This window comes from Leptinotarsa decemlineata, unplaced genomic scaffold, assembly GCF_025532065.1.
Source record: "Leptinotarsa decemlineata unplaced genomic scaffold, Ldec_3_MD MMD2_tig00026354_RagTag_RagTag, whole genome shotgun sequence".
Lineage (NCBI taxonomy): Eukaryota > Metazoa > Arthropoda > Insecta > Coleoptera > Chrysomelidae > Leptinotarsa > Leptinotarsa decemlineata.
In genome coordinates, this window is record NW_027412702.1 from 917,845 (window position 1) to 929,664 (window position 11,820).

At 32.5% G+C, this 11,820-nt stretch overlaps 1 protein-coding gene across 1 annotated transcript; it reads left to right on the forward strand.

Annotated features, from left to right (window-relative positions):
- The first annotated feature begins 2,055 nt into the window (after nt 1-2,055).
- LOC111509449 (alpha-tocopherol transfer protein-like) lies at nt 2,056-11,102 on the forward strand. The gene is given in 6 exon segments (XM_074184355.1): nt 2,056-2,121; nt 2,469-2,616; nt 5,066-5,225; nt 8,010-8,268; nt 9,139-9,352; nt 10,713-11,102. Coding segments are annotated over 6 exon segments (984 nt in total). The 5' UTR covers nt 2,056-2,070; the 3' UTR covers nt 10,865-11,102.
- The last annotated feature ends 718 nt before the right edge of the window (nt 11,103-11,820 follow it).

The window sequence follows — 11,820 nt, forward strand, 5'->3', positions numbered from 1 at the left end:
TCTCCAGGGGTGAAAACGGGTGATGTGATTTTCTTTATTATCAAAAAGTACGAAGTACTCTTCTTGACGTGTCAACTGTCAGTTGACACGTCAAGAGGTGTACTTCGACCTCGCCACTGAAGATGACTCTACCGCAGTTGTAGTTGAAACGTTTGGAGACTATAACCAAAGAAGACCACGGAAAAACCCGAAACCAATCAAAACATTGGCGGCAGACATGAAAACCTATATTCCTATACATCCACAGTATATTTGTAGTTGATGAGAACTGTAACTATTTTTCCATTAATATTAAACTGCTCCAATGCGCCAGTTGTAAATTTATTTGAATAATTCATTAACATTAATCAAATCTTCCAAGTATATAATTGACCGTTTGCAGGTGTCCTAAATGAAGGAAAAATAAGTTTATATACTACGATAATATCATGATATTTATCACGATTTTCTTGTCTCTTTCACTCTCTAATTCAATAAATGAATATTTGTCATTTTATACCAACTGATAATTGTATACAAATTATCGAATGAATTGTTCATCAGTACAATTGCAATAAATTATTTTGCAGTTTAAAAAACAGTAAGTATCTGATTTTTTTCTGCGTTTTGTTAAGAATGAATCATCATTATTACCAAACTCAAGTGAAAATATTTCATAGAATCGAAAATTGCGTTCGAAATATCATTAGCCGTTACAGAGAAATGGAATTATTGACATTCTGACGTCAGGTAAAATTACTAAGCATTAAATAATTAATAACTGTGTGACCTCAACCATCTTTTCTCTATCAGATCTATATTATTCCTTTTCATTATTAATGACATATCGATTTTTTTTGTTTTTAATTGAAGGCGAAGATGACAAAACATTATTCAAACAACACGTCAGTTACCGATAGGTACGAGGTATTATAATTCATAGCATTGAATTCAATATAAAAAAATTCGCTGGACAGAATTGCGATGCTTATTTGCCATAACAGAGGTTTTTATTTGAAGGGGAACTTGAAAATGAATATGGATCACTGGTGTGTTCAGTAATTTTTTCAATGAACAGTAACAAAAATACTTCCTTGATCTCTATTTGAATAGATACAAATGCTGAATGTTTCTGTTTCTACCTGCTGCATTATAAAACTAGTATAGCAAGCGCCAATTACGATAAGCTCCTTGCTGGCCAGTGTGATATATATAAATAATTGGTTTTAATCATGGTCGTAAATGAAACATGACTTCTTTATAATTTCTTTTCATATTTCATTTAGTATTATGGGTAGTGAAACAGTACATTGAAATGTTATATAATGGGGTTACATTAAAAATGAGTTTGTGAGCATGGAGCGGGCTCGTCATCACATTTGACACTTGCTATAGTCATAAAAATAATTGAAAACGAATAATATTTAAATAATCGCACAGTTTGCGTTGACCAGGTGTCTTGTGAGATAGAAGAGGTTTCTAATAAGAATTCTGACGAAAATGTGGAATTATGGGGTTGTGGTTTATATTATGCATATCAAATAAAAAAACATGATTGAATGAGATTATTTGGATTTGTATGTTTACGCACTAGTCAGTTCAAAAATTTTCCATGAATCTAGCGACTGATCCGTTGTTGAACCTATATTTTTATAACATATAATTTTTCATAATCCATAGTGTCACATCAGCTTGTAACAAGTGATAATGACCTTTCATGAAAGTTACTCCAACAGTAATACTTTCACAACTAACAATTTCAATTTTGAAATAGGTAAGTACCTATTTTCCAGTAGGCAACAAAACATGCGACCTCGGCCTTCAAAATGTCTACGTAAAACATCTTAATATCTGCCTAGTTTCTTCAATATCATAAAGTTGAATAATGAATCATAAAAAAACATATTACATCTATGATTATTAGAATCTCGTTTCGGTTGAAGGGATTTACCAAGTATAGTCACGTACATCCGGTAAATTGTAAAAGAAATTTCACTTTCTCCTCGTTTTTGTAGTTCGCATTAAAAAGTAATTGTTTTTGAAATAAAATATGTTTTGGTTTCTCCAAACCTGTAATTGTTGTGACATATTATGAAATGGCGTCAGTTACCTGTTGTTTACGAATTGAAGTATAATATACAGGTTGTCAAAAAAAATTCCTCAATTCAATTTTTATATTATTTCAGAATAAGAAGTTTTTGTTGAGACTATTTCTTGGTAAACTCTGCTTAAAGTTTGTAAAACTGAAGTATACGCGAACAAAGTCTTGGGTAACCGCTAACATTGAATAGGCGATGATAGATCTTCAAATTATTATTCACGGTATATCCTGTGTTTCCTATTCTGGAGTTACCTTTATTGATAACCTAGTTCCCAATTCGAGGGCAATGAACTAATTATGCTGAAGTACGTGAAAGGATATGAGAACACATACATCCGTTATCGAACTTTTGTATATCCGTAATTCAGACTAATTTCTTTTTCAGTAGTCCTCCATCATGACACTGGTACAGCCTGGTCCGGAATTGCAGATCCACATCAGAAAAGAACTCAATGAAGATATTAAAACTAGAGATAGTGATTTACAGCACATTAAAGACTGGTTACTCAAACAACCCCATTTACCAGACACTTGGGGTAAGTATCACTTCTGTTCTCAATCCAAAATCGTTCGATGAAAATTGAAATGATAAACAAAAAGATATATTCTACATTGGCGGAAATATTGTTAATATTTTTTTCAAAAACTTATTCGATGATCGTGCTTAGAATCGCAAGTTGAAAGGTGGTAACTTGTTAATTCCTAGCTCGGACAAGTTTTGACTTTTGAGGGAAGTTGTTCGTAGGGATCAACAGCTGGTTAACGAAAAACAGATTTGAACAGACATAATTAAATATTACTTTCCGAGTGAACCAATTCGACCATTTAAAATGTGAGCAAAGGCCTAATTTTTGAAATTATGCTAAAAAAATGACTTGAGTATATAATGAAAAATATGTTTGAAATGTGTTTTTCCGTTAACCAGCTGTGGCACCCCTACGAACGACAACCCTCAGAAGTCGAAACTTGTGCAAGCTGAGGATTAACGAGGTATTACCTTTTAACGTTTGATTCCTAATAGTCAATAAAATTTTGAATCCGTAGATCAAAAAATTTTATCCTGAACCATTATACCTAAAAGCAAAATTTTATGTTATGGAATTGTACGCATTTTGGTTGATTGGACTTGATTTAGGACAAATATATTTCGAAATCATTTTCGGAACAAAAAAGATAACGTAAACTTAAGAAAGTTTTGATATGCAAATTCTAGGATTTATGTGAAATATCCGAAAATTATTGAGTTTCGAAAACTATAAGTTTATGTTTGAAATATTAATGTTGACGACAACATTTCTCAAGAACAATATTTGGGTTCATTTTAATAGATTGAACAGGTCTAGTTAATTTAATCACTGGTACACTCTGTAAAAACTGCCTAACCTTCAATAACCTTCTATAGTTTTTATGCATTGAAGAAAATATACTAAGTTCAATCGGTTGAAATTTTCAGTCTTTACACACATTTTATCTTAAAATATTACATACGAGAATATTTTCTTGAAAGCATAATTTCTGAAGGTATGGAAAATATGAAAAGTTTTTTTATTCAATGAACACTGATGTGAATATGTGTCTGTATAATCTATCCTATTTTTCATAAATTGACAATGGTACTGTTGAAGATAGTACGGTAAACCACATGACATTATGAGAGTGAAATGAAGAATCATATAATTCATTATGATGAAAAAAACCCATTTGGGGCCGTTCAAGTATTACGTAAGCACCATAGGGGGGGCGGGGGTCTTTGATTTGCTTATATTTGACGACATGGAGGGCGGGGTGTCTAGATGGTGATTACGTCAGCCGTAGTTATTTATTTTTTCACACATATGGCAACCCACCCATTGTCTATCTTTGAAAATAAAACGCATTTGTGGGGTTTAGGTAATCGCTTGTCACCGAGTAGGCAAAATACCGCGCGCTATTCAGTTGTCTGACTATGGGTTAAGCGAGCAAGATATTCCTGATTTCCCAGAAATTGAATGGTATACAAAACATGTTCGTGAAAGCGAATACTTGCCTCAAATTGTAAAACCTAAAAACATCAAATGCTGTCGTCCAAGAAGTGGCATATTCAGATTACTAGACAACAGGTTTCTTCCACCAAAAGTGAAAGTGAAATAAACAGATGATGACTTGGTTTTGGGTGATGAAGGCAATTTCTCAATTTTAAAGTCTATTTAGCTCTACGCTTGAATGATTCACTGAAAGATTTTTTTGCAAATCTCTTACAATTATTTTTGTCCGACAGTAAAATTGAAGCCATCAAGTCGAACATGCAAAACGTGTGGTCTCAATCATGCTTCCGTCAAGTCACTAAATGACACATCCTTAAAAAGTAAACACGCACACTGATGTCAAAATTAGCCGTATAAGAGTCGCTGCTCGTCGTGCTGATGAACTGGTGTACATTGTTCAAAATTTGGAGGACCACGAACTTGAATGTCTCGAAGAGAACGACAAAGACATTCCAAAATCGGATGAAAGTGAGCAGACATCCAGCATTGAACAGCAAACATCTAATGTCAATGAAAACTTAGAATCATGGATTCGGCTGACATGGATTGAAGACTGTTAATTGAAATTAATATGCACACTTAAGATTATAATATTCTACTTAAGATTATAAATTATAATATTTGAACTTACTCTTTGTTGAATACCGTCTCAATAAACCTTGTTCAAATGGATAATATGTGCGTTAAAGTCCTTTATCATAAATCTATTTTCTTATTTCTAGAATCATATCTGCTGCCCATGAATCAAACAGAATACTTTAAAAGAAAAATTCATATAAAAATGTTTACGTTTCAGCAAAAGTAAGCGAATCTTACTATTGTAATTGTAATTGTAATAAATATGTTTGCGTAATACTGGAACGGCTCTTTTGTGTTCTGAAATATTATTTTGGTAGTGAGATTATTCTTTTCTGATTTCAGAATTTTACTGATGGAATTTCATTTATTGAATATTTTCCAGATGAACAACGACTTATGACTTTCTTGCGAGGGTGCAAATTTTCGTTGGAAAAATGTAAAAGGAAATTGGATATGTACTTTACTATGAGAACTGCGGTTCCAGAAATATTCTCCAATCGAAATATAAGAAACCCAGAGTTGAAGCTAGTCGTTGAAGTGGGGTAAGATTCCGTTCTGGTTGTTTCCATCCAACATTATTGTCTGAAGTGTATACATATTTTGTCATGGCAATTTTTTTATTTTACTCAATTGTTAATGACCTGAATTGGCTTATATCAGTCCGACTCCAGTTGATAAATCGATTAGGATTTTTGGGTTCTTCCAATTTGTTCCGGGAAACAATATTGAAGAATGTCCATTCAGATGACCTGAAAAAAATATTTTTGGTTTCTTTTCCAAATGAGGCTATCATTTAGAATTTTCTGTATACCATCTGTCACGTTAAGACAATAAATATATTTATTATACGCTTCACTGTACAGTAAAATCGAACCAGGAAGTATAACTACTCATTGGCCAGATGTTGAGAAATGTTGATTGGGTAGAAGATTATGAACATAATGAAAATTAAAACGTAATTCTGTTTTGTTTTTGTACTCGTATTTCTAAAACTGTTCAGTAGTAATCTTGCGTATCAATATATCTTCTCTTGAAGAAAAATAACTCAAAAATCGAATACGAGAAAATGTGAAAAATTGTTAATCTCTGGGAAAGAAAGTTTTTGGCTTTCTACTACTCCATCTTGATACAAAAAAAAGTAGCTGTTTCAGGAGGACTTTTTTTCAGGTTGTGTCTGAAAGTTACTTCTTTGCATGATCTACACATCCATGTATAGAGTTACTTCCTTCCTTTCTTTGGAAGACTCCTTCATCCTTCTTTTTGTATCAAGATGGAGTAGTAGAAAGCCAAAAACTTTCTTTCCCAAAAATTAATCACTCCTAAAAAATATAACCCCTTCAATTCAAATGTTAATCTCTGTTTTGACGGTGAAGAGAAAATTGCATGAGAATTTCGAAACGGTACTCTGATGCCTAAATGTATTCACATTCCATCAACAAGTCGAGTTGAGTTCATGGTACACAATCTGAAATTATTTACAACTCAATTGTTCAATAACATAGGTTTCCATGGCAAAAGTCAGGATGAGAGAGAAAATTCGGGCTGGTAGGACGTAACTGTACATAACGTTCCGTCTGCTATTGCTGCAGACATCTTCAGTGTTATATGCGTTGACTGCGAGGATTAATGTAGCATTTTGAAGTCTCAGTATCGACTGATTGAGTAAGTGACTCATTGAAAAGAAGGTTATTTTTTCCAAATTTCTCTCAAATAGCTCTGAATAGCATATTGAAGATTTTTACCGCAGTAGCAGACGAATCACAAATTCCATTCGATCACGGCCTGCCACCCTGAAATTCATCTCTTTCTCATTTGGTTTTTTCGAGATCGTATATATTTTTATTGGGAATGCTACAATGAAAATAACAAAAACGTGACAAGGATGATCAACGTTGAAATTATTCCACGACTGGCAAGTAATTCACAGTAATACCTATTTTTCAAGTACCTACATATTTGAATGACCTTGTGGACTTCAGAAGAGAATACTACGACTTTTTCACATGTTTTGTGGACTTTAACACTCACAACACTCAAGCACACCAGAAAAATTTTCGACTAATTTTTCACCTCCTGATTTGGTTGATGGAAGAGCGTCAATAATGATATTCTAGTTCCTCCTCTTGGTGATCGAAACACGTGTCAAGGTGTTTGGTGTTGTGAAAAAACTCCAGTAATATTCATTACTACACGAAAGGTTCCAGACAGTGCATCACAAATTCAGGTTCTCGTTTGTGGGAGTGGTGTTTGTGTCGGAGCCTTCAGGATACTCTTGTAAACTGAGAGTCATCTCAAGAATGACTGAAAATATCATGAGTTTACTTCTCCATCTATGAATTTTAATATAATATAAGGGATACTTTTCAGATGCTATCATTTTTGAGACGATATAAGGGTTCCTTGACATAATAACATTCGTTCGAAAATAATTACTTCGTAGAACGAGCTCATTATAGACATGGGCAAGTTTTATTATTTTATGAACTGAACTCTCACTTGTATTCGAAATTAGGTTCTGAAGATGATTTCCCTTTCACTCCAAATCGATAAAGATATTTTGTGCAAAATATTCTGAATGAGAAAGAATGAGTAAAAAACATTTTGGTTTTCTAGTTTTCCATGACTATACGAAAAAATGTGGAAAAATTCTGAGAAAAAGGAAAGGGCAATTAGGTTTAATAGTTTCATTTTTCCTTGAAAAAACTAGTTTCACATGAACATTGGATTATACGAAAAAAAAAGTTCATTCTAAACAACTCTCTTCAACTATCTTCGAATTACACGATAAATCATATTTTCATTCGTTATGGAATTGGATCATACATCATTCTCATTAAAAATACAAAACGGAATGAATGGAAAAGCATCCATATAAAACACGTTGAATGAAAAATGTATTTTTCGTATAATTCAATGTTTATATAAGAGTATTTGTTTTGAAAGAACTTATTCTTTTCTGTAATTCAATGTTTTTTTTTCTGTAAAACGATAGTACATATAAAGAATAGATAGCCAAACAATTTCTCTCCAATAACGGATCGCCCCTAATAGTTATGTATGAATTCTCACAAAAACCAATCATCATGTTTTCAAGGTCATTAGTAAATATTTAACGATAAACAATCTCCATTGATATAATCGTCTAGAACTTTTGATGAATGAGTGTTTCAAGTATTTTTATTATTATCACACACTAATCTACCAAAAAATACTAAAAAAATTTGTCTGAATCAATTCTAATGTACAAATCAAAACTGTTGTTGCTTGGCTCAGCATATTTCCTTTGTTGAAACATTGGTTTTATAGAAATTATTTCTAATTTTCAGTCAGATACCTCCTTTGCCAGGGCTAACTCCTGATGGTAGAAGAGTTGTTGTTCTTCGGGGTAAAACAGATCAAGTGGAAACATATGACATTGCAGATATTATGAAAGTAGTTCTCATGATAGGTGATGTTCGTCTGGAAGCGGAAGAGACTGGTGTTGCTGGGGATGTTTATATCTTAGATGCAAGTGTAGCCACTCCCACCCATTTTTCAAAAATCAATCCATCGATGGTTAAAAAATTTTAGTCATTACCCAAGTGAGTAATACTTTGCAATATTTTTAACTTTTTAGTTCGATGTTCTTCAAAAGCGTGTTTTTTAGTTTTTTTAAACTATATTTATTCGTTGGGTCTTTCTTGATGTAAGTAAGGTTTTCATTTTGAATGACTGATTTAATTTTCTGAATATGTTTCTCGTTCAAGGATAACGATGGCATTCGATTCATCAGATTTCGTAAAAACTCTATCGATAAAAAAACCGAAAAATTTATTTGATTTGAAAACTAGAAATTTTTAACTTTTCGTTTTATTTACACTTTGATGAAAAAAAATCATATCAAAATTATTTCTGATATATCAATGCGAAGTTTTACCATTTTTTATTATCGTTGATGATGATTTTGAAACGCCTTGGAGTTTCAAATGATCTGAAAGTTCGAAGCTCTTTCATGTTTGAAGTAAGTAAACCGATGGGTGAATTGAAAAATATGTTTTGCTACAAAGATTTTCAGAAATTCAATGCATTTGAAATGATTTGAGATTGTTTGAAACTTCAAAATTTCAATTATGCCCAACTTGTTTATACGCCAACTGAAGACAACAGTAATTCCTACTTTTGATAATTATGAAATGAAATTGCCGTAAGATATCAAATAACCCAACCTTTTCTTAAAGTTGATCAATAATAGTCACAATAGACCAAACTTTTTGAACGGATTAATTTTTATAGAAGGTTTTAAACGGGCATGTGAGCAACAGTGAAATATTAGACCCTCCAAATTTGAGAAAACTCTGAGAAATATATAAATTTCCAATTCTGTTTGCAAAATAATGTATATTGCTGGCGGTGGCATTCAAATAGCAAATAAACAAATTGATCCTCCTCCACTTGTTTCATTATTTTCATTTTTAGGAAGCTTATCCAGTTAAACTCAAAGAAGTTCATGTTGTCAACGTTTCTCCTTTGGTAGATACAATCATCAGCTGGGTGAAACCGTTCTTGAAAGAGAAACTGAAAAATAGAATTTTCGTTCATTCGGATCAGGAATCGTTACACAAATATATACCAAAGGATGTGTTACCGGAAGAGTATGGAGGTACAGCAGGAAAACTACAAACTTTTCACGGTGAGTGACTAAGTGTTTCAACAGCAACAGATGTTTTAATGTTTGGTCGGTCGGTGGCCAGGTGGTTCGACGCGGGTGCTTTGTTCACTCACTCGAATTGACTGTCGTGTTGGTCGATGGTTCAAGCCCTAGTCTGAATGATCGATTTTCACTTGCTATCGTCCAACTCGTGTTAGGAATCACACGTTAAAAGGTAAGACCTCGTTAATACTCAACTCGCACAAGTTTCGACTCCTGAGGGTTGTCGTTCGTAGGGGTACGACAGCTGATTAACGGAAAAACAGATTTTAAACAGACAGAGACAGACAGATATTAACTTGAATTTTCTGTTGCGTTCCAGACTTTCACAACATAAGGTTTCTCAAAGAGAATAGGTGATATGAGATATCGTCGTTCGGTCATGAAAAAGAGGTTTTTGTTTTTTTTAAAATATACTTTCAGAATTTTTCATTCGCGGAAACCTTTGCCTTTGCGATGGCAAAGTCATAATTCACGAACAAACGATAGTAGAAAAACCAAAACCAGAAAAGTCAATATTACAATAAAATATTGAATCAAAATATTGAAATAAGAAGGAAGATGCAAACAAATGATAATTTTGATGGAAGTAAAAACCTGCAAGATACATCTTGAATAATCTGAACAATGACAGTAATTTTTCAATGTAGAGAAGTGGAAGATAATGGATTCAACGTCAAAAATTGGATATGATGCCCAAGTTCAGGAAGAACAAACCATAAAGTAGCGAAAGTCTTTTGATGGTGGGAATTTTATGAAGCGTTAAATCAAAATCGATATTCCGCAGTGTGAGCAGATGGAGTTGAGCAATGTCCAATAATGTCTCAGAATATCAGCTTCACGTGGTGAACACCAGATACTGCTGTAAAATATCAACAAAAAATTATATTTCATGTAGACGCGGTAATTTGCAATTGCATTAGATTTCATTGGCAAAAACATTATCGTGGAACGTAATATTGGTCGTTCGTTTCAATATTAACTATAATTCAAGGTGATCCACGCTGTATGGAATGTCGAGCGGAAAATATACGAAATGATTCAAGTATAACATTCTTGATGGCAAATAAGGAAATAGTAAATGATCTAGTTTAGAAATAATTTTAATACAAATAACAGATTTACCTATTTTTCAAAGATAATAATTTCGAAATGGACCTCTATGCTTCGAAAACATTTTCTATTTGACATAAAAACTCAGGAAGATACGGCTGATATGAACACACCGATTCATATTTATAATTTCTTTGAGTTCACTCCCTTCCGCTTTCTCATGGAATTGATTTATCTTACCTCAATAAATAGGTAAATTTCTTGTGTGAAAAACTATTTTCATTTTCAGATCAGTGGATGAAAAAACTTGAAGAATACACTCCCTGGTTCGAAGCTCAAGAAAATATCAAGGCTGATGAATCGAAACGTCCAGGAAAACCAACAAATTATGACGATCTGTTTGGTTTAGATGGAAGTTTCCGACAACTCACAATTGATTAGATAATTTTTCTTACTTATTTTTGTTCATTATATTTCTCTAAATGTTGTACTTCCACTAGTTCTCATTTTTACCAAAGTATTTTCTAATTGTATATTCAAATCATTCATATTCCTGTTTGTCTTTGTGGCAATAAGAAAAGTTGTTTTGTTTTATTGAAAAAACAGTTAAATGGTTCATATAAATCATATTACTCTGCCAATGATTGTGATCATGAAATATACACTATTGATAATAAAAGTTACAGTTTGAATTGATAGATTACATCCTAATATGCTACAAAATAATTTTCAGGATTGTCAAAGAAATCCTGTCAGTTCTCTGTTCAATACTGTTTGTGAATTGGAATATTTTTCATTTCTGATATTATTCATTAACCTCTTTCGAAATGAGTAATACTATATTCAGTAAGGGAAGGTTGGTTGGGTAACAGGATCAATTTTTTCTTTAAAAAACATTTGTTTTCTTGCCGACGTTAAGAATTCAATTAAATTCTATTTAGGCGCTCTGTAACAATGAATTTTCATAAATATACCTCCCACACAACTCATACAAATATTCATCATTTCAATTCTACAAGAAATAATGAGTTCTTAATAGAAAATGTTCCTCCTGACGAAAATCAAGTAGTTTTCATAAAAGAGCTCTAAAACAACGCATTTAAACTTATCATTTCAACCTTTTTCTTTAAAAAAATATTTAAATTCTTGAAAAAGAGGAATGAAATAATGCATTAGTAATTTAAAGGGATTCGTTTCTATTTCACCATTTGGCAACATCGGTTATAGCTAATAAAGGACAATGAATCTGTTACCTGTATGAGACAAACAAAGATGACATATTTCAGAGGCGTGCTGTTCTGTTAACTTATGTTCCGAGTTCCGAGGCATTCTGTGACATATGACATTTTGTGCACCTAACCTATCTTCCTATATATAAATAAATAACAAAACAACTG